The 23,618-nt window shown below is 44.1% G+C and overlaps 1 protein-coding gene across 50 annotated transcripts in view; it reads left to right on the top strand.

Annotated features, from left to right (window-relative positions):
* Nucleotides 1-23,618, top strand: part of MGAT5 (alpha-1,6-mannosylglycoprotein 6-beta-N-acetylglucosaminyltransferase) — a 398,003-nt gene that overhangs the window by 268,726 nt on the left and 105,659 nt on the right. For all 50 annotated transcript variants that reach the window (XM_055572802.1, XM_055572785.1, XM_055572804.1 and 47 more), the window contains one exon: nucleotides 14,777-14,910. In XM_055572802.1, coding sequence (XP_055428777.1) covers nucleotides 14,777-14,910 — 134 coding nt within the window. The remainder of the gene's footprint in view (nucleotides 1-14,776; nucleotides 14,911-23,618) is intronic.

The following is a 23,618-nucleotide window of genomic DNA, read 5'->3' as shown; positions in this document are numbered from 1 at the left end:
AGTGAAACATTTACTAGTACTTAAAAGATGGGCTGATAGTAATCTTTACATAACTGAAGTAAATCAACCCTGAAAATTCATCGGAAAGACTGATGCCGAAGCCCCAATACTTTGGCCACATGATGCAAAGAGCCAACTCATTGGAAAAGACCTTGATGCTGGGAAAGATTGAGAGCAGGAGGAGAAGGGGGTGACAGAGAATGAGATGGTTGAATGGCTCACCGACTCAATAAACATGAGTTTAAGCAAACTCCGGGAGGTGGTGAAGTACAGGGAAGCCTAGTATGCTGCAGTCCATGGGGCCACAGACAGTTGGACACCAACTAAGCTGCTGAACAAGTGTGCCCATACACTGTGGATGTATTTAGATTGTTCTCTCCTCATAGGATGGTTGCACAGGGAGAAGTTTGGAGACCACAGAAATAATGTTGTACTTGTAAAATCATTGTCATCAACTCCAGCTGCCTTGGGTGTTTGGCAGGTATGGAGTGCAGGGGGAGGGTGGGAAAGGCTGGTTAGAAAGGGCCCAGCAGGAGGATAAGGAGAGAGTAAAACACACCCACCATCGCTGAAGCATCTTTAGGAGCAGAGAAGTGAGACAGATGCTCCTGGTCAGATAGATACTGTTGAAGATTCAGAGAGCACACCTCACTTTGAGGCTGCTTATATTTCTCCTCTAGCTCATTTCCTCACCAAGTTGGTAGAGTTTCTACAAGTTGGAAAGGCTGGCTTTTCTTTACTGTTTTGCCCCAAATCTCAGAATTTCAGAGAACTATCTTCATGTATTCTGTTTGCCTTTGAGTATTTTTATGAGCATAGACTATTCCCAGCACCTTCCTACACAGCTTCTATAGGGGCAAACCAAATGGTCAGAGAATAGTAAGGGCATTTAATTAGATCTTTGAATGATGGTTTTTTCCCCCAGGAAGCTGAGCTGAGAAGTGTGGTTCCTACTCCCTCAGGGCAGGCCTCTTGTTCCTGCTTTTCCCTCTTGTCCATACGCTAGTATGGCTTTGAGCGTGGCTTCTGAACTGGACCCTGAGACCCTCTTCGTGCCCCAGAGCCAGCTCGGAAAAGCTCAGCTTGGATCAGGTTGTTCCTCCTTACAGACAGTGCCTTCCCTTTGCCCTTGGGGTTGGATTCAGAGTCCATAGCATAGCTCTCGAACCCTCCGTCTTCTCTCCCCACCACTGCCCTTCATCTGAACCTGGGCTCACCCAACAGCCTGCTGCTCTCTGAAGGTGCCCCTATGATTCCTCACCACCTTTGCCTCCTTTAGATCACCCCAATAGCAGGATTTTATTTTTTCTCTTGAAGTATGATTCCCTACATATTTCTAATCAAATAAAATAATAGTAATAATAATAACCTTATCACAAAAACAGGGAAAGCCTCCCCTTGGAAGAAGGTTCCCATACCCTAATATAAGCATTATTATCTTTTTTGAGGGGTACATTTTTACAGCATTGTAACATGCATACTATAATTTTGTGTCTCCTTTTTTTCCCCATTAATTTTCCACTTAATGCATCAAAAGTTTTTTTCAAGGTTGTACTTTTTCTTTGGCCATGCCTCTTGGCATGTGGGATCTTAGTTCCCCAACCAGGAATTGAACCCATGCTTCTTGTAAGTGAAAGGGTGGAGTCTCAATCACTAGACCGCCAGGGAAGTCTTCAAGGTTCTACTTTTTTTTTTAACTTTTTATTTTGTACTGGGGTATAGCCAGTTAACAATGTTGTGACAGCCTTAGGTGAACAGCAGAGGGACTCAGCCATACATATATATGAATCCATGAATACGTATATATGAATCCTATATTTTTAAACTAGTGTTTCCAGGGCTGTTTTTTGTAGTCTGCCAAGTAGACTTTGATTTATGTGGGGATACTTTTGCTATTTCTTGTTGAGAATTAATAGTTGCTTTTTATGGACTTGCTAGGGACTTGACCCTATATTTAGGCATTATTTCAGTCAATAGCCTTTAATCTGCTGTCTATACTGCTTTTACTAAGCTCCTGAAGGCATGCTCTTGTTTTTCTCAGTCCCAAACAAGGTGCATTATACCCCAGTAAAGGAATGAAAGAAATCTGCCCACACAGAAAAATCAAATGGAGAAGTCATCTGCCTATACCATTTACAAGAGAAAATAAAACCCTGAAGTTGGTGTCTTGCATCTTGAATTCTCCCGTGTTTGGATAATGTTCTGGTTATCTGCGTGATGCCCTCATTCACAGCTTCTTCTGGCCAATGTGAAAACATGAGCAGTGATAAAACATCTTCATCTAATTGCATTATCTTCCTCTCTTGTTGTGGAGACTATGACTGAAGGTAGCAATAGCAGAAATTACCAGAGTCCTCATTCCTGGTTTCAGGCAAATTGCATCTCAGGTGTGTATTTACCTCCTGTCATTGAAAAGTTTCAGTAACATTTATTAGTCTGTTTTAGCAACCTCACTGTTCATATCACTGTCCTAGAATATTTCCAGTTGAGGCAAAGTCTTGTTTACATTATTTTTACTTAAGTAATTTTTGAGAATTTGCCTTCTGGCTGCTCGTGTCATGTAGTACAGGCTGGGGGATGTTCAGTATTTGTTGGCACATGTGGAAATTTGGAAGCTGTGATAGTTGAGTGAGGAACAGAGTGGAGGGGCTCTGGAGGCATTAACGCCTCCCGGTTTCACCTCCACCCCCTTTCCTTTTGCTATCCTACCTCAGCCCCGCTGGCCTCTTTGATGTCGTCCTGCCTCTTCTCGGCTTTTAGGTGTCCCCCAGGACAACACCAGGCCATCGCAGGCGCTGTTCCTTTGTCTGGGAGCCCTGTGCCTCCCCCTCACCCTGCGCACCCTCCAGGGAGGTGCTGTCCTCTGGAAAGCCCTCCCGCCCTGAGCCACACTCTCCTGCCCCGTGTCCTCCCCACTCCCATGTGCCAGCCCGGATCCCACCTTGTGGTCTCCACGAGCATCATCACTGCTGAGTCTTCCACATCTGAAGCAATATCATAGGTGATCAATGTGTGTTGAATTAATGAATAAAGAACAGATAGACGCAACCACAGAATGGAGTTAATTAAAATGTCAGTCACATCCTGACCCTCCTATTTCCACAGTGATGTAGCCTCTCACTGGAGGGGAAGATGAGTCACCCCAGTAGCCTCAAGGCCTGAAGGGGTCTGGCCCCGCTACTCCCCTGGCCTCATCTTTTACTCCATGCTCTCTTACTCACTTCTCTCTAGCATCCTTATTGTTTTTTAGGTGGGCCAGACACACTCCTACTCCAGGACCTTTGCATTGATTGCTCTATCTTCCAAACATTGTTCCCTTTAATTGGGTCTGTGGCTCAAATGTCACTTCAATGAGACTAATCCTGACCCCCTTCCCCTTTTTAAAATGCAACTCTTTTCTCTGCAACTTCTTACACCCCTTCCCTGCTTTCTTTTCCTCTAATTGCTTTACCATGCAGCATTTATACTTCACAGACTTCTGTTAATTTTCTCTTCCTCTGCCGGATTCTGATAGTGTTGGTACGAGTTTTGTCTATTTTTTCCATCGCTGAGACTCCAACACTTTGAAGACTATCTGGCACATAGTAGGCATTCAGAAAATACTTACTGATTTAATTAAATTGAATGATCATGTCTGTTCTGTTTTTAGACCATGCAACAATGTAGGGAAAAATAAGGAAGGTACAAATGTACAAATCTTAAGATTACACTATATAGCACAGGGAACTATATTTAATATCCTGTAATAACCATTACAGGATATTAATAACCATAATGGAAAAGAATATGAAAAAGAATATATATGTATATATACATAACTGAATCACTTGGCTCAGTTCAGTTCAGTCATTCAGTCATGTCCGACTCTTTGCTACTCCGTGGACTGCAGCAAGCCAGGCCTCCCTGTCCATCACCAACTCCTGGAGCCCACTCAAACTCATTTCTATCGTGTGGGTGATGCCATCCAACCATCTCAACCTCATCTCATTGAGATGGGATGAGAATCACTTGGCTATACAGCAGAAACTCACACAACATTGTAATTCTACAATACTTAAATTAAAAAAAAAAAAATCTGAGAGTACAGAAGCTTCTTGAAGCAAGTGACCTCAGGTTACTCTCCCTTGTCTTCCCACAGAATTTATTCACACGGTTAGGTTTTCAAGAGTTGTTGAAGTCTTACTGATGGTTGTTGTCGCTGACATTCTAACTCAGTTTCTCCAGGGACTTGGGGCTTGCAGCTGAGTCAGAATAGTGGCTTGTAGACCAAAACTTTTGCCTGACAAAACAGGAATTTTAGAAACAAGCTAGTTTCATTTCATACAAATGACGAACATGCTGGCTTCAGCCAAGGATGCATTGCTTCCATGTACGACTTTATTTTTAGAGGCTGACAAGCAGAGGAGCTATTTGTGATTCAGACGGCCTTTTTGGCCTTTAACTTGGATCAGGAGGGCTCTTGCCTTTTACTTCTGTGCAGACCAGTGAGTAATAGGATCAGCCTTGCAGTTCCTTCAGTCTGAGTCTCAGCCTTCAGGAATGATGTTCTTCTAAGGGGTCCATTCCCTCCTAAATTGCTTTTTGACACTTGAAAAATTTACTCTGGTGTGCCTTCTGTCAACAGTTCAGATGCTCATCCTTTTCAACTCAACTGAACATAATAGTTTCCCCAGCCTATATCCAGCCTCCTATCTCTCAAAGAGCCTAGCATCACTACCATTTGGGGAAAAAACATCAGTTTTGGTGAAATTTGAAACGTCACATCACTATGTACAGTTTTTAAAATCAGATTGCTTCTTGTGTGATGTAACTTTATTTTTTTGGTGGAGTTTTTTCTGTCATGTCAGTTTCATCATCATCAGAATCAGCATCAATATTGTGAATGCCGGGCAGCCAATATTCTTCCCCGTTTTGTTATGAAATTTGCGAAATATTTTGAAAGTGGAGGGGGGTGGGGAGAAATGTACAATGGAATCCCACAGCCTGGACTCTGCAGGTAACAGTTTGCCGTATTTGTTCCATGACCTGTGCATCCATATGTTTATCTTCTCCCCATCCATCAATCCAACTTTTTCTTTTTTGCATAAAAGAATACTTAACCTTTAGATATTGCAGCATGACATATAACTAGAGTTCAATACTGGTCACCAAATGAGTTGTGTTTATTTTTATGTATTTCACTGAATTACTCTGTTTACTTATTTACTTTCTTTCTCCTCAATGAGGGGAGTTTCATCCATGCTTATGCTGTTCACTGGTCCATCTTTAACTCCTAAGCTGTTGCCTGGTCCATAGTAAGTGCTCAGTAAATGTGCTGAATGTTGAATGAATGAGGATATTTCGAAACTTGTGATGTTAGAATTTTAAAAGCCCAAATGACTGATTTGTTTCCCTTCTTCCCAACACTTTGTGACCTAGATTTTAAAAAAAGATATGCTCATTTATCTATTTAATAAATATTCATTGAACACCTGTACTATACCAGGCCTGAGCGAGGTTCTAGGATAGGGTGGTGAGCTACCTTCAATAATGATGAATCTTGAGAAGAATGGGCTTTGGTTTGGGAGCTTGTGTACAAAGAATGTGCTGCTGGAAATGGTTCAGGCAGCATGGCCTCTGCTGCCTAATAATGGAGCTCTGCCTATGAAGTCAGTCACACCAGGTAATTAAACATTCATCATTAATCAACAAGCTTAATCATTCGTGCAAACAAAAAATATTTTCTCAATGCCTACTATGCTCTGAGCCCCCAAGAGTCAGAGACACACAAAATATGACTCAGTCCTCAAGGAGTATATAGCCATAAGAAGAAATAGTGATGTGTGACAAGAACTCTAACTCTTCCTGATCTAAGAAGAAAGTTACTTACCTCAGTCTTAGAGAGTCAGGAAACGCTTCACCTGAGAGGTGATGAGAGCTGAGACTTAAAGGGAAGCAGAAGTGATAGACGTGCCAGACACATGCCAGCAGGAAATAAGATGGGGAAACATGGCATTAAAAGCCCCAAGTAGGTCATCATGGAGCAGAGGGGCCTACAGAAGGGTGACCTGAAATGATACAAATGCTGGGCCCTGCTTCCCCCTGAAGGAAGCGAAGCTTTTCAGCAGAAAACTATCATAGTCACATACTTGTTTCAAAGAATACCTTGTCAGGCAACAGAGAACATGAACTGGAGTTAGGGGACAGTGAGAAAGAAATGAAGGGGCCAAGGCTGGAGATATGGAGACTACTTGGAAATCCACTGCAGAAATTACCAGGGTGCAGTGATGTTCAATATTTGTTGATCGAGACAGTCAAAAATTGGAAAAAATCCTAAGTGTGGTAGGGTGTCGTAGAATTTCTCAAGGGTTTGTTGGTGCTTGTCACTGGCAATTGTGATGCTGAGAATTGAAACTGGCTTTCAGTTCAGTCAGTTATAGTCACTCAGGCGTGTCTGATTCTTTGCGACCTTATGGACTGCAGCACACCAGGCTTCCCTGTCCATCACCAACTCCCAGAGCTTGCTCAAACTCATGTCCATCGATTCGGTGACGCCACCCAACCATCTCATGCTCTGTCGTCCCCTTCTCTTCCTGCTTTCAATCTTTCCCAGCATCAGGGTCTTTCCTAATGAGTCAGTTCTTCGCATCAGGTGGCCAGAGTATTAGGGCGTCAGCATCAGTGCTTCCAATGAATATTCAGGATTGATTTCCTTTAGGATTGACTGGTTTGATCTCCTTGCAGTCCAAGGAACTCTCAAGATTCTTCTCCAACACCACAGTTCAAAAGCATCAATTCTTTGGTGCTCAGCTTTCTTTATGATCCAACTCTCACATCCTTACATGACTACTGGAGAAACCACAGCTCTGACTATATGGACGTTTGTTGGCAAAGTAATGTCTCTGCTTTTTAATATGCTGTCTAGGTTGGTCATAGCTTTTCTTCCAAGGAGCAAGCATCTTTTAATTTCATGGCTGCAATCACATCTGCAGTGATTTTTGAGCCCAAGAAAATTAAGTCTGTCACTGTTTTCATTGTTTCCCCATCTATTTGCCATGAAGTGATGGGACCGAATGCCATGATCTTTGTTTTTTCAATGTTGAGTTTTAAGTGAGCTTTTTCTCTGTCTTCTTTCACTTTCATCAAGAAGTTCTTTAGTTCCTCTTTGCTCTCTGTCTAAGGGTGGTATTGTATGTATATCTGAGATTATTGATATTTCTCCTGGCAGTCTTCATTCCAACTTGTACTTCATGTAGCCTGGCATTTCTCATGATGTACTCTGCACATAAGTTAAATAAACAGGATGACAATATACAGCCTTGACGTACTCCTTTCCTAATTTGGTGCCAGTCCATTGTCCCATGTCTGGTTCTAACTGTTGCTTCTTGACCTGCATACAGATTTTTCTTGAGGCAGGTAAGGTGGTCTGGTATTCCTATTTCATTAAGAATTTTCCACAGTTTGTTGTGATCCACACAGTCAAAAGCTTTAGCATAATCCATGAAGCAGAAGTAGATGTTTTTCTGAAATTCTCTTGCCTTTTCTGTGATCCAACGGATGTTGGCAATGTGATCTTTGGTTCCTCTGCCTTTTCTAATTTCAGCTTGAACATCTGGAAGTTCTCGGCTCACATACTGTTGAAGCCTAGCTTGGACTATTTTCAGCATTACTTTGCTAGCTTGTAAAATGAGTGCAGTTTGCAGTAGTTTGAACATTCTTTGGCATTGCCTTTCTTTGGGATTAGAATGAAAACTGACCTTTTCCAGTCCTGTGCCACTGCTGAGTTTTCCAAATTGGCTAGCATATTGAGTGCAGCATTTTCACAGCATTATCTTTTAGCATTTGAAATAGCTTAGCTGGAATTCCATCACCTTCACTAGCTTTGTTCATATTCTTCCTAAGGCCCACTTGGGTTTGCACTCCAGGATGTCTGGCTCTAGAGGAGTAATCACTCCATCTTGGTTATCTCGGTCGTGAAGATCTTTCTGTACAGTTCTTCTGTGTATTCTTGCCACCTCTTCTTAATATCTTCTGCTTCAGTTAGGTCCATACCATTTCTGTCCTGTATTGTGCCTGTCTTTACATGAAATGTTCCCTTGGTGTCTCTGATTTCCTTAAAGGGATCTCTAGACTTTTCCATTCTGTTGTTTTCCTCTATTTCTTTGCATTGATCACTGAGGAAGGCTTGCTTATTTCTCCTTGCTCTTCTTTGGAACTCTGCATTCAGATGGATATATCTTTGCTTTTCTCCTTTGCCTTTCTCTTGTCTTCTTTTCTCAGCTGTTTGTAAGTCCTCCTCAGACAACCACTTTGCCTTTTTGCATTTCTTTTTCTTGGGGGTAGTTAGAATCACTGCCTCCAATACAGTGTTACAAACCTCTGTCCATAGTTCTTCAGGCACTCTGTCTATCAGATCTAATCTCTCGAATCTGTTTGTCCCTTCCACTGTATAATTGTAAGGGATTTGATTTAGGTCATACCTGAATTGCCTAGTGGTTTTCCCTACTTTCTTCAATTTAAGTCTGAATTTGCCAGTAAGGAGTTCATGATCTGAATCACAGTCAGCTCCCAGTCTTGTTTTTGCTGACTGTATAGAGCTTCTCCATCTTCAGTTGCAAAACTATAATCAATCTGATTTTGGTATTGACCATCTGGTGATGTCCATGTGTAGAGTTGTCTCTTGTGTTGTTGGAAGAGGGTGTTATTATGGCCAGTTAATTCTCCTGGCAAAACTCTGTTAGCCTTTGCCCTGCTTCCTTTAGTACTCCCAAGGCCAAGCTTGCCTATTACTCCAGGTATCTATTGACTTCCTACTTTTGCATTCCAGTCCCCTATAATGAAAAGGATTTTTTTGTGTGTTTTTTTAGTGTTAGTTCTAGAAGGTCTTGTAGGTCTTCATAGAACCATGCAACTTCAGCTTCTTTGGCATTAGTGGTTGGAGCATAAACTTGGATGACTGTGATATTGAAAGGTTTGCCATGGAGACGAACAGAGATCATTCTGTCGTTTTTGAGACTGCACCCAAGTACTGCATTTCAGACTCTTTTGTTGACTATGATGGCTACTCCATTTCTTCTAAGGGATTCTTGCCCACAGTAGTAAAGGCAATGATACTCTGAATTAAATTTGCCCATTCTGATCCATTTTAGTTCACTGAATACTAAAATGTCGATGTTCACTCTTGCCATCATTTGTTTGACCACTTCCAATTTGCCTTGATTCATGGACCTAACATTCCAAGTTCCTATGCAATATTGTTCTTTACAGCATTGGACTTTACTTCTATCATCAGTCACATCCACAGCTGGGCGTTGTTTTTGCTTTGGCTCAGCCTCTTCTTCAGTAGCATATTGGGCACCTGCCGACCTGGGGAGTTCATCTTTTGGTGTCATATCTTTTTGCCTTTTCATACTGTTCATGGGGTTCTCAAGGCAAGAAAACTGAAGTGGTTTCCCATTCCTTTCTTGAGTGGACCACATTTTGTCAGAACTCTCCACCATGATTCATCCCACTTGGGTGGCCCTACATGGCATGACTCATAGTTTCATTGATTTAGACAAGGCTGTGATCCACGTGATCAGTTTGATTAGTTTTCTCTGATTGTGGTTTTTGCTCTGTCTGCCCTCTGATGGATAAGGATAAGAGACTTGTAGAAGCTTCCTGATGGGAGGAAACTGGCTTTAGGCAGAGCTGGATTCAGGCTTGGAGGATCTCTTCAGTCTCTACCTATTTCGCCTTAGCATTTCTCTGTCTTGGCGTTATTCTCAGGCAGGCTGTCCTCTCACAGACACAGAGAAGGCATTTACAGCTCAGGATGTCTGCCCTGCCAGCTCAGTGACTGTAGCAGAAAGATCTTGACCCCAAAAGTAGCTGCCACTCATCATGGAGCAACCATGACAGATGGAACTTGAGTTATAAACCCGTCTTTCAACTGAGCCATGGTCAGGTAGAGTTCTCTTGGTCCAGTGCCCATCCTTGGAGGCATGAGGAGCTGGGGAGACAAGGGATCAGGACTGGCACCAGTTCAGGCCATCTGAATGGAACAGAATTGCATGGCTGGTTGGGAAGGGCAGTTAGTTCCACATAGCGATGCTGGCAGACCAGAACTAGGGGCATTCCATCTAATGGGGAGAGTCCAGGGGCTGAAGCACTGTGCCGCTTTAACAAGCTGTGATGGGCTGTGGTTATTACCCCTAGAAAGATGCCTATGGCACATTGTGTAAGTGAGAAGAGAAATTCACAAAAGAGTAGGTGCAGTAAGATCCAATTTTGGTTTGAGGATTAAAAAGGCTCCATGAGTCTAGAAAAAAAGGAGCCTAATAGTAGTTATTTCTAGGTGGTAAAATTGATGGGTGACATCTTTCTTTCCTTCTATCATTCTCTCGTGTCTGAGAAAAGTCATACACTGAGACTATGTTTCTATTTAAAGAAAAGAAAAACGTATCGAAGTTTTGACAGGACTTGATGAGGTCATAACTAGGTAGGTGAAGAGGAGAGAAGGAGATGATGGGTTTTCAGAAGCTGACATCCCCTGGACTTGGTGACTGACTGGCTGTGGGGCTGCAGAGGGAGGCCAGCTGGCCCTGCAATTTCTGCCCTTGGTGACCAGGTGGCATGGGGGTCCCCAAAGCTGCAGGGCCAGCTGCAGTTGGAGGCTGGCAGACATCTGTTAGAATGAATTTTGTACTTCTTAGAGATGTTTAGAACTGACTGTTTGAAAAATCAGACCTGGGAGAATTTATGCCATTGAAAGAAGGCTTAGTTTGACCTGATAAAAATTGTGAATTACATTTCCAAAGAGGCCATTATAACTGCCTGGTGAATATGGTGTATCTATCCCTCTTTTATTAAGTAGTTGGTAAGCTTCATGAAGGCAGAAACTCATCTTTATGTTTTAATTCCTCAATACCTAGCACATAAAATTGGTTCGCAGAAAGAGTCCTCTAAAATGTGTGTCAAGTCAGGAAGATCCCCTGGAGAAGGGAATGGCAACCCACTCCAGTATTCTTGCCTGGAGAATCCCATGGACAGAGGAACCTTGTGGGCTACAGTCCATGGGGTCACAAAGAGTTGGATACCACTGAGCGACTGACACTTTCACTGTTCAAACTAACAGTAAATCTTTAAAAAAATCGTTGCGGGAGTCAGCTCAGAAACAATGTCCCTTCCAGTTGCTGCATAGAAAAAATCAGCTCGGTTCCATATACATATAACATAAGTTGCTCAAGAAACTGAGGAAAGACTCCATATTGTTGTTGTTCAGTTGCTGCATCATGTCTGACTCTTTATAACCCCATAGACTGCAGCACACCAGGCTTCCCTGTCCTTTGCTTTCTCCCAGAATTTGCTCAAACTCATGTCCATGGAGTCAGTGATGCCATCCAACCGTCTCATCCTCTGTCACTCCCTTCTCCTCCTGCCCTCAATCTTTCCCAGCGTCAGGGTCTTTTCTAGGGAGTCAGCTCTTTGCATCAGGTAGCCAAAGTACTGGAGTTTCAGCTTCAGCATCAGTCCTTCCAATGAATATTCAGGACTGATTTCCTTTAGGATGGACTGGTTGGATCTCCTTGCTGTCCAAGGGACTGTCAAGAGTCTTCTCCAGCACAATTAGAAAGCATCAATTCTGAAGACTCCATATATATATTTATACTTGATTGTTCCTTCATGTATATCCTGGTCTGCCTTATAAGATTATTTTCTTATAAAGCGTGTTTACCATTACGGTTCACAGAGTCCAGAAAATAAGATACTTGGCATCTGAAGCTGTGTATTAAAGTGCTTTAAGAAGGCTGGATTCTGGGAACAGCTGGTCTGACTCTGAATCCCAATGTTGCCACTTCCTGGCATGTCCACTTGGATAGTTTAAGTGACTTTCTCTGTTTTCTCATCTGTACAAATATGTTATAAGGTTTTTGTGAAGATATAATGAAATGATCACTATAAAGTGCTCAGATTGTCAGCTATTTTTTTTTTTTAATCTTATTTGTTTACCTCCTAGGATGGAGTGATTTCCAAAAGTACAGGATTTCCTGTGTCTCATTTATGATGGGATTTCTTTGATTTACCTTGAAATGTTAATACCCTCCCTTTGAACCCCTCCCAACACAGCTGAAGTTTGTGTTCCCTTCTGAAAGCAAAGCAAAAAACAAAGCTTGGCCTGAGGGTAGGTCTCCACAGAAAGGTCCTTGCAGATCCTTCAGCCTGCACTTGTGGCTTGTGGTTTACTATACTCAGCTTCAGGAAGGAGGCTTGTGTCAGATGGAGGCTCTTGAAGGGCTTGTCACCAGGCAGACACCCAGCTCCTTGGAGGCCAGGCATACCTGCTCTGTGGTTACTTCCAAGTCCCCTGCTGGGCAAATCTCAGGCGAGCATCTGCTCATGTTGCAGACTCTCAATGTCCCGGGACAGGTCCACTGTGGCCTGGAAAGAGACATGGCTGATCTGCCTGGCGCTCGTGAAGTGTGGCAGTGTGTTTGTAAGTGCTACCGTATTTCTCCTTAAGTCTCACCTGAGCTGCTTAAATGGCTCCTGCAGGTTGTCAGTCCCCAAGTGTATACCTGGGGACAAGAGAAGAGTTGAAGTAAGGTGTGTGGATCTAAACTTCAGAGGAGAGCTTGTGTGTGTAATTCTTTCTTCATACAGTGTCCAAGTTAGTTTAATACCAAATGGCCAGTCATAAAATAGTAAAAGCCCACCATTCCCCACAAGTTTTTTTGAGTAGATTGTTTACTTCCCCTCCCTCTTATTGTTCAAGCTGTGGGGAATCTTTGACACAGAAATATAAAGAGACAATTTTTTTTTTCTTCTTGGGTCTTCATGATCATTTTCTTTTTGAAGCACCTTAGTACCTGATCTATTTTTCTAACCTGTTAAGTGTTTTAGATGCTAGATTATTTCATTTTTTAAAACAGGCCCACCTAGAGATTAGATAACGGAACTGCAGAAACAAATATCTAAAGCATGGAGCTTAGTCACCACATACATTTTCTGAAGACAAAACCACAATTTCAAAGTTTAAAGCATCAGATTCTATTTCAGAATTTCTACAATGGATCAAAAGTTTTAGAAAGAGATTTTTTTTTTAAACTGCCTTATCAACATTTCAAATGCACACAGGCTCTCTGCCCCTCCCCTAAACCCCTTCAAACCCCCTCCTCCAGCTCTTCCAAAAGGGGGAGAAATAAAAAAGCGACCATTGCCTCTTGTTGGCAGTAGAATTTATTCAGTAATTTACTTTCCAGCCAACTGCAGCCATTGCCATTGCCTCTGGGCACTTGTTCAAAAACGCAGAAATGAAATAACAGATTGGCCAGACCGCACACAACTCCCCAGTCACAACCCTATTATCTCCTCGTTCTGTCACCCCCATTAAGCAGCAGCCTAGGAGACAGGCTGGTGATCACAAGTATTTATGCAGCTTCTTCACGTCCACGGCTCAGGGCTCTCTGCCCAGCTCCCTCGTTCATCTTCTTGCGGGTGCCTGAGGCGGACCTGGGCCTTCAGGTCCCTGGAGCATCTTAAAGGGCTTCTGTGCCCTCTTCCTGCCTGGGAAACTCCTGAGAAAACCAAAGCAAGACACGGGAAGCAACTTCTGCCTCCGGTTGTGGGTTGTCAGCCACCCACCTATGACCGAATAGGGTGGGAGTGTCGCTGTGTAGATTTTATTAAATATTCAGTCTCTCTCCATTTAAGTTATTTTTAGTTCTGTTCAGGTCAAAGTCAAGCCAAGCAGTTGCTTTTCCTGTGGTGGGGCCTCTGCTGGGTTGTCATCTTCTGCAGGGTTCTGTTGCCAGAGGTTTGGAGAAGAGAGAAGGGTCTCTGTTTCCTCGAGAGAGACTGTTTTCTGATGGTTGCCTTCTGGTGAAATTCCTTTTTAAAATTATGGACACGAGAGAGAAATGTTTGCGAAGGGTATGGGCTTGCTTTCTCTCTTTGTCAGGTGTTAAAACAGAGAAGTTTTAGGGACTTCTTTAGCAGTCCAGTGGTTAAGACTCTGCACTTCCAATGCAGGGTTTGATACCTGGTTGGGGAACTAAGATTATCCCACACGTGGTGTGGCCCAAAAAAGAAAAGAATAAATAAATGAAAAAAAATAGAGAAGTTGTAGAATTCAAATGATGAATGATCCAGAGGAACATGCCTTTTCTCTTCCAGAGTTGTCTATCTTGGAGACTAGACATGCTTTCTTAGGTTGGTTGGCTTTTCAGAAGTGGTTCACAGCCTGGTGAGCTTCACCTTTTATTCTGTCTTCGTTCCATTCATCCATTCAGAATTACATCTTTCATTAGTGAATGATTCTTAGAGGCGGTGCAGAGTGTGGGTGATGTTGCCTGGTTCACTGGACGGTGAGTACGGCTGGAGTTGGAGGAGAGTGTGCAGGGTCTGCTGACCTTGTTTGGGATCGTGGACTCAGCCCCGCTCCCTCCAGGTTTCCAGCCACTAGTTAGTATAACCTGGATGAGGGCATTTCTGTCGGGAACCAGTGTCTTTGTGCTGAGGAGACAGGATGGAGGGGAGTTCGCAGCTGAATGGTTTTTAAATAGATGGACTTTCCACTGAGAAAAGCAGGGTTGGGCTTGGGTTAATCCATCCTGGAGAGAATTAGTTCTATGTGAAGGTGGAGTTGGGGCTGGTTGGGAGCAGGCCACTCCCTTGAACCCCCTCCCAGGTAAGAAAGAACGAGGTAACATGAAAACATTTAATTATGCTTGCGACAGCTTGAGTGAAATTGGTAATGGTTGGTGTTTGTTCCTGCTGATTGAATTTTAACTGCCATGTCCCGTCCTCTCCACACCAGCTCACACTCCAGACAACAGCTTCCTGGGCTTTGTGGTCGAGCAGCACTTGAACTCCAGCGACATCCACCACATCAACGAAATCAAGAGGCAGAACCAGTCACTCGTGTACGGCAAAGTGGACAGCTTCTGGAAAGTGAGTCGGCCTGTGTGCATGCCTCTCGCTCTCAAAAGAAACTTGCCGTGTAATTTAATTCAGCTTTGATCCAGGGAATAATCAAGCCAAGTGCCCACAGCTTAACAGGGTCTGCTTAGAAATAAACAAGAGCATGCAGGGATTTGGGCCGATGGGTATTTGGGTGTCTGATCAAAGCTGTACCTGCTCATCTGTATGGTGGCTGCCCCACAGGGCCCCTCATCCTTTGCATGTTGAAAGTGACATGTGTCGGCTCCTCTCCCATCCTAGGCTTGCTCCTGGAAGCCCGGGCCACTCAGAAGCTGCATGCATTTCTGGAGCAAGGCATTGCACAGGGAGACCCTTTGCCAAGTGACTCATTTCCTGTGCCTTCTGTGAAATGGTTCATAAGGGGAGGCAGCCTCCTTTGCCTGGGGAGGGCGTTGGCCCTCACATCCTCTTGGCTTTGGTCACTAGTGTGGTCAGTACTCAACTAACCAGGGAAGGGAGATGCCTGCCTGGGCTGATGGCAGACAGTTTACTTGAGGACATCTTGGTTGAAGCAGCATTCTTGGCCACAGGCTGAGCCAAGTTTTCCAAGAACGTTGGATTGTTGGGCCCTTGGGGGCCCCTTGGTTCTCCTGGGTGATTTCCAGGCCCCGTCTGAAAAAGATACGATAAAAAAAAGAAATGGATTGGGGGTGTGACCTGTCCACATGGCATGCAAAGGAAAGTCTTTCTTAGCATGTAGATGTTGCGAGTTTTTTTGGAAGATATGTTTGTACAAGACAGAACAGTCTCCAGGACTTGGAAAATATGTGTCTTCCTAAACATAAAAGTTATTCGCTTTCTGGAATGATCAGGGACTGTGGTCTCCTGGTCCCACGTCTCCCTTACTCAGGAAGCTGGAAGTCTGACCGCTGAGGGAGCACACGTGATGTACACAAAGAAGATTCCCTTGCTCTTGGTTATCTGACCTCGTGTTCAGAAAAGGGAAAGTACTACCACCCCCTCTTCAGTTCTAAGTGCTAACTATGTGGAAGGGACAACACGTCAGCCTATTTCCAGGGAAGCTAATTTATTTCCAGATAACTGCCTTTGCTGTAAACAGCTAGAATCCTGCTTTGGTTTAGTATAGTGGTTCTCCGGTGGGGACATCGGGCAATGTCTAGGGACAATTTTGGTTGTCTTGACAGAGGGTAGGGACCCCTGGCGTCTACTGGGTAGAGGTCAGGGATGCTGCTGAACCACCCAAGAGTGCACAGAACAGCCCCACAGCAAAGAAATACCTGTCACAAAATGTCAATAGTGCCGAGGTTGAGAAACTAGGGCTGGTTAACAAGATTTATTTTCTAATATATTATTCCATGTGTTCTCCTCTCAAGTAAAATAAAATCAGCTGAGATTATAAATGGTTACTTAAGATGTTCCCCTGAATGTATACATCTTTGTTTCCTTTGTGTTAAAATCAGCCCTTTGTGAATGGAGCATTTTTCAGCTCCTCAGGAGTAAAATAAAATCAGCTGAGATTATAAATGGTTACTTAAGATGTTCCCCTGAATGTATACAGCTTTGTTTCCTTTGTGTCAAAATCAGCCCCTTATGAATCGAGCATTTTTCAGCTGCCATTCAGGTGAACTTGGGTTTAAAAGTGCACATTGGATATTGTCATTCTCTGCTTCATTGTAAAATAAGTGGATCGTAGTATTAGTTTTAAGACTTTCAAAGCTGGTTTTAGTAAGACTTAAACTCTTAAAAAAAAAAAAAAATAGTAACTCCCTTCTCCCTCCTGTACCTGCTCAAAAAAAAGGTAGTTTGTATGTCCACGTGAACTTGAAACTACATTGGTTTTGGACCCAAGTGCAGCTTCCTCCTAGGTGCTTCTGGCAGCTTTTTCAGTTTCACAAGGGTTTTCCCAGCTGCTGCTGCTGCTGCTAAGTCGCTTCAGTCGTGTCCAACTCTGTGCGACCCCATAGACGGCAGTCCACCAGGCTCCCCCATCCCTGGGACTCTCAAGGCAAGAATATTGGAGTGGGTTGCCATTTCCTTCTCCAATGCATGAAAGTGAAAAGTCAAAGTGAAATCGCTCAGTCGTGTCTGACTCTTAGCGACCCCATGTGACTCAGTGGTTAAAAAAAAAAAAAAAATACAACTGCCAATGCAGGAGACTCAGGAGACACGGGTTCAATCTCTGGGTGGGAAGATCCCCTGGAGAAAGGCATGGCAGCCCACTCCAGTATCCAGTATTCTTGTCCAGAGAATCCCATGGACAGAGGAGCCTGGCGAGCTACAATCCATGGGGTTGCAAAGAGTCAAACATGACTGAGCCATCTAGCCCTAGAAAAACAAAACAGTCAATTGGTTCTGAAAGCTTTTCAGCCACCTTGGACAAAGTAATACTGCCACTAAAAGGATGATTTCCGTGATGCCAATCAGAATCCTAAACCACTAACCATGTTGGCCAAGAGATTTGGGGTGTGATTTGGAAATTCCTCCAAAACTCCACAGGTTACCTGACCTCCCATGTGCTGGAAGTGTTACAAAAGATGGAGTAGCAGTGTGTCTACTTTAGAATTTGAGTGCCAAAAATCTGGGACATTGTTTCCCTTTTAATGCATTATAACTACCCAACATTCTTTGAGGCGAAAGGCCCCAAAAGATGAAAAATACCCTAAAGTTTTCACATAAGTTCAGGACATCCTCTCAGGCTTTTGAACACGGCACAGTATATGAGAACTTAGCTTCCTCTTTCAAATCTTCCCCATCCTGTAGTGCCTAGTGGATGTTCATAGAAATCAGACACACCCTTTAAGTGCAGTGTTCTTACAGTCATGTTTCCAGAGGCGTGTTCAACACTGACTTCAGCAGGAAGGTCAGTGAATTGTTTTCCCATCCCTTGTCCCTTTCTCTCCTCCCACCCAGCATTGCTGAGAAGGGAAGTGACGCCGTCAATCCTGGGGGGTTGGGGACTGCAGTGAGTGCTTGTGGGCAGGCACTGGTTTGGACCCGATGACTCAGGAGGTCCTCGCTCACCCTGAGATTCTAGACTCACTGAAACTCTGAAGATAGCTGCGAGGCTATTACTCCTACTCCACATACTCCCCACCTTCCGTGGCATGTGATTAGGGAATGCTGCCCCATCAGCCCTCCACCCTGGGATGATTGGCCCGGGGAGTTGTCCTCTGGCCTGAGGCAGCCCCAAGGCTCTTCAGTAGTTGGCTGCCCTGACTCTGGCTCAGAAAGCCACACTGGATCGATGGGATTCTTCACTTGACGTTGGAAATTAGAGGGGCAGTGAGCCATGGGGACAGAAACTGAAAGAATGTGTCCAGTGTTGTGATGAGGCCAAGGCAGAAGCCTTCCAGGAGGCCAGCGAGGAGGAAGCAGGACCAGTTTAGAAAGGGAGAGGGTGCTGTCGAGAGGATGACGGGGGCAGAACCACAGTGGGAGAGAGGTCCCACTCTGAGAGCTGTGGGGTGCCTTGGCAGGGGTCGGGGGTGAAGGGTGGGGGTGGTGGGGGCAGGTAGGAAGGCAGACAGGCAGAAACCACCCATGCAGCCTGGAGACAAAGAAAGAGAAAGTAGCTGCTAGAGCTCCTGGAAGCTTTCTTTGCGTGTGTGTGTGCTTGAGCGTGTGCAGTTTTAAATTTTATTTATTTATTTATTGGTTGTGCTGGGTCTTTGCAGCTGTATGTGGGCATTTCTCTGGTTGTGGCCAACAGGGGCTGCTCTCTAGTTGTGGTGCACGGATTTCTCACTGTAGTGGCTTGTCTTATTGCAGAGCACAGGCTGTAGGTGCAATGAATCGGTAGTTGGCGGCTCTCGGACTTTAGAGTGCAGGCTCAGTAGTTGTGGAACATGGGCTTAATTGCCCCTCAGCAAGTGGAATCTTCCTTGGCCAGGGATCGAACCTGTGTCCCCAGCATTGGCAGGCAGATTCTTACCTACTGGACCACCAAGGAAGTCCTGGAAGCTTTCTTTTTCTGGATCATACATCTCTATCTCATTGTGTTCCCTTGTAGTATTCTGGGTTGTTTCTGTGCCTTATTGTTAAAAATGCAGGCAAAGGAGGAGTGGACTAACTCTTCAGCTCTTCCCTAATTCATGGTGGAGTTACCCTTTGGTCCTCTCCTGATGTTATAATACATAGTGGAGAGGCGACTGGGAGAGAGAGGACCTTGCTGTCTTGAGTCCAGAATCCCAAAGACGCCTACTTAGAAAGCATCATTACTCAAGACCCTTAGCATCACATGAGATTGCAAAAGCCTGATCCCAAGTACAAACCTGTTTCTTAGCCGAAGAACCCACAATTTTAGATTGTCCTCATCTATCTATGGGGCAGTCTGGTCATTGTCATCAGCTAATACTTGTGCCTAGAAAGAGGGACATCTGTCCTGTGTGTCTGAATTCAGAGTCCTTCAGCTTCCTATTACCTTAAGTCATCAGGGAGTAAAAACTAAGGTAGTTCCTTAAAAGTAAGAGATTTTGAAAATTGTAGAAATTAAGTCATTGAAACTTGCTTAACTGAATTTTTCATTTTCATGTTTCTTAACAATTCATCCTGAGCACAATTGCATCTATTGATCCACATCAATTTTTCTATTGATGGTAGGTCAACATGTTACATACCATGATATTTGTATTACTTCTTGATACACATTTTCTGCTGAAGTAAATGTCTTGAACTTGCTTTGAGCCCCTCCAAGAAACAGGCATAGCCCCTAAACAACAAGCTGGAGTTCAGACATAAGCCTGCAGCCCACCAGTGTGGGAAGTAATTAACCTCTTCGAGCCTTAGATGCGTGACCCGGGAAATGCGAGCAGTAACAACTGCCGTGTAGGGCAGGGCTTCTCAGCCTTGAGTGCAAGGGAACCACATGAGACCTTGTAGAAGATGCTCACTCTGATTCAGACCTTCTGGGGCAGGGCCGAGATCCTGCATTTCACACAAGCCCCTGGGTGAGAGGCTGATCAAAGCACAAGGCCTTGGGTGTTTGGGGTTGTGCAGAGTGCTTGGCCCTGAGTAGTTGGCCAATCCGTGAATAAATAATTCCTTTTCCTCTTTACTTTGGCCTTCTTGCTCCTCCTGTCAGGCTGCCAGCTCTCATGTTACTTTTTACCCATGCTAGTTACTCGTTCCACTAGCCCCCAGCCTTACTTCCCAGTAAGCACAATGACAAAGTGTTGCTCCTGACAGTCTCTGGTGCCTGACCCCTTCAAGTGGGGCGAGCCCATGGTCAACAGTGGACTCTCCGAGGAGGTAGAAAGCTCAGTACCTGCCTAGTCATCTGTCATCCTGATGTGTACAGTTGGTACCTGCCAGGCAGTAGGGCATAGTGGTCAAGAACACTGATGTGGAGCCAGACGGCAGGGTTTAAATCCTGCCTCTACACCCCAAGGTAAGTTGCTTAACTTGACTTGGCATCCTTTTTCATGGGAATGACGACAATAGGGTTTCTTCAGTGATTAAATGTGGGTAATGTATGTAAAGTGCTTAGAAAAGGGCCTGGCACAGTGTAAGTCTAAATGTTTGCTATTATTAACATAATTATTGGGGTCAGATCGGAAACATAATGAGAACTGATGGCAATGTGAGGTCGTGGAGGAGCTGGTCTTCAGGGTAGGACTTTTAAGGAACTGCGTTTACAAACCTGCTCTCAGATATTCAGATTCCAGTTTTTAAACTCTGTTGGCAAACTCTGGCCCTGGAGCCAAATCTGTTTTTGTAAATGAAATTTTACTAGAGCATAGCTCGTTCTGGTTGGGGCTCTGCCCTTCCAGCACAGGGGACACAGGTTTGATCTCTGCTCAGGAAGCTAGGATCCCACATTCCTGGTGATGTGCGAAGAAAAAAGAGGAAGAAATTAAAAAAAAAAAAAAAAAAGAAATTGTGAGTCCCATATGGAAAAGAATATGAAAAAGAAAAAATATAGAGTTGTAACTGAATCATTTGCTATACACAAAAACTAACAAGATACTGTAAACCAACTATTAAAAAAAAGGCCATAGCTACACCTGCCCATTGCCTATGGCTGCTTTTGCACTAAAGTGGCAGAGTGGTATAGTTGCAATAGACACTGTGTGACAATCAAAGCCTAAACTGTTTATTATCTGGCCCCTTATAGAAAAGTTTGTTGACCTCTGAACTACACCATGTCCTTTGTAAACTGAGTCTGTCTTGAAGGACACATTTGGCCAACAGTCCTGTCATGGATCTCATCACATCTTTTTAGCTGTTTGAGGATTCTTGGTTATGTTCTGTGTAATTAAGGCTGATGGATAAGCAATCCATGGAAAACAAAGTGTGACTTTACTAAGATCTGTGTTACTGTAAAGACGGAGTCCCCAGCCCTGGGCCTGACATCTCTTGATAGTAGGCAGTCAGCAAAGGCTACCACTTATTCAATAACTAACGTGATAATAAGTGAAACTGAAAGTCGCTCGGTTGTGTCCAACTCTTTGAGACCCCATGGACTATACAGTCCATGGAATTCTCCAGGCCAGAATACTGGAGTGGGTAGCCTTTCCCTTCTTTGGGGGATCATCCCAACCCAGGGGTCAGACTCAGGTCTCCCTCACTGCAGGCGAATTCTTTACCAGCTGAGCCACAAGGGAAGCCCCAACGCTATACTGAAAGAGGGCCTAGTATTAGTGCAGGGTTTACACTTCTCAACTGTGGTGTTGGAGAAGACTCTTGAGAGTCCCTTGGACTGCAAGGAGATCCAACCAGTCCATCCTAAAGGAGATCAGTCCTGGGTGTTCATTGGAAGGACTGATGCTGAAGCTGAAACTCCAATACTTTGGCCACCTCATGTGAAGAGTTGACTCATTGGAAAAGACCCTGATGCCGGGAGGGACTGGGGGCAAGAAGAGAAGGGAACAACAGAAGATGAGATGGCTGGATGGCATCACCGGCTTGATGGACTTGAGTTTGGGTGAACTCCAGGAGCTGGTGATGGACAGGGAGGCCTGACGTGCTGTGGATTCACAGGGTTGCAAAGAGTTGGACATGACTGAGTGACTGAACTGAACTGATGTGAACTGGGCCTTTCACAGCCATTATTTAGAGAGTGCATGGTGACTCCATCTGAGGTATCAGCGGTCACTTCCTTCGCCAGCTTGCTTTCTAGCACAGAAACCAGCTCAGGGAGATGGAGGGGCATGGCCCATGGCAGGACCAATCCAGAGCCAGGTCAATGTTCCAGCCCCCCGCTAGGAAACATGCCTCCTGGCTGCCACTTGCACCAGGAGCTTGAGCAGAGGGAGTCCGTGCTTCAAGCAGGATTCAGAAACCAGGAAGCGTGGGTGATATTGGTGCACTGGGCAAACATTAACAGGTAAACCATTGCTCCTGGGTGCTTACCACACACAGTCAGCAACAGCTTCACAGCCAGTTCTGCAAAGTAAATATGCCTGATTTGAGCACGTTCAATTGCTTCTGGCTGCAGAACCGGGGGCCTGACTTGCCCCAGCCCTAGCCTGCCTGGCAGCAACCAAAGTCAGATAGTCTCATCCGAATTTGGAAAGTTCCTTTTTATCTCGCTGACAAAGACTGTGCACTTTTTATTATTATTTTTATTAAGTGTAGTTGATTTTGTTAAGTATAGTTAAGTGTTAGTTTCTTCTGTACAACAAAGTGATTCAATTATATATATATGTATGTGTGTATATATATATAAATACACATTCTTTTTCATATTCTTTTCCAGTATGTTTTAGGTAGGATATTGAATATAGTTCCCTGTGCTCTACAGTAGGACCTTTTTGTCTATCCATCCTGTACATAACAGCTTGCATCTGCTAACCCCAACCTCCTACTCCATCCTTCCCCAACCCCTGCTCCCCCTTAACAACCATGAGTCTGTTCTTTATAAAAGACTATGGTTTTAAAGCTTCCCCTAAAATGACACTGAACAGTACCCACAGGACCCAGGGTGCAGGGAGTAGGGTGATTTTTTTTTTCTTGTAATATAGTTTTATTATTACATTTAAATTATTAAATGATGAAATTTCCAAACAGATATCCCACAGAACTGCCAATTTTTCAATAAAAATGTAACACTACCACGGTTGCTTCTCACATTCAATGTTTACCCCATATTCAAGTTTCTGATAAATCAACTAAAAGTTGAAGTTCTGTCTCTGAGGCATTTCCTGGAAAACTTGGCAGTGCATTAGAATGAGATGATATTGCCTTTAATCTGTAATAATCTTTAAACGTCTGTATGTGATAACAGCCATTCAAAACGAATGTGCAAATGAGGGAGAACAAAAACAGTTTCTGAACATGTAATTCATCATCCAGGATATAGATCCCTACAGCTACCGACAGAAATGTGCCCCAGCCTTTCCCTTCTCTGTTCTAACTTCCTGGCCTTTCTAATCTGGTCTCCACACAGCAGCGGCCCATGTGATCTTTTTAAAAATATAAATTGGACTGTGTTCCTCCTCGCCTCGAGTCCCTGCAATGTCTTCATCGTAAACTTGGAGCACATTGTGTCCTGTGAAATCCAGTTTCCGTGGGGATTCAGGCTCTGCAGGGCTGCTCCCTGCCCCGGCTTGCCCCAGCCCTCACCTCCTAGGGCCATCGTGTCCCATGTGTGTGCTCTCAACCAAATGTCACCGCTCCCCATCTCGAACACAGCATCCTCTCCCCTACTTTTTATGTAAATCATTTTGTGATCATATACTTATCTTTTTCTGTCAGTCTCTTCTTGATTGCTAAGAAAT

This window comes from Bubalus kerabau, chromosome 3, assembly GCF_029407905.1.
Source record: "Bubalus kerabau isolate K-KA32 ecotype Philippines breed swamp buffalo chromosome 3, PCC_UOA_SB_1v2, whole genome shotgun sequence".
Taxonomy (NCBI): Eukaryota; Metazoa; Chordata; class Mammalia; order Artiodactyla; family Bovidae; genus Bubalus; species Bubalus kerabau.
This window is presented reverse-complemented; position numbering and strand designations above follow the sequence as displayed.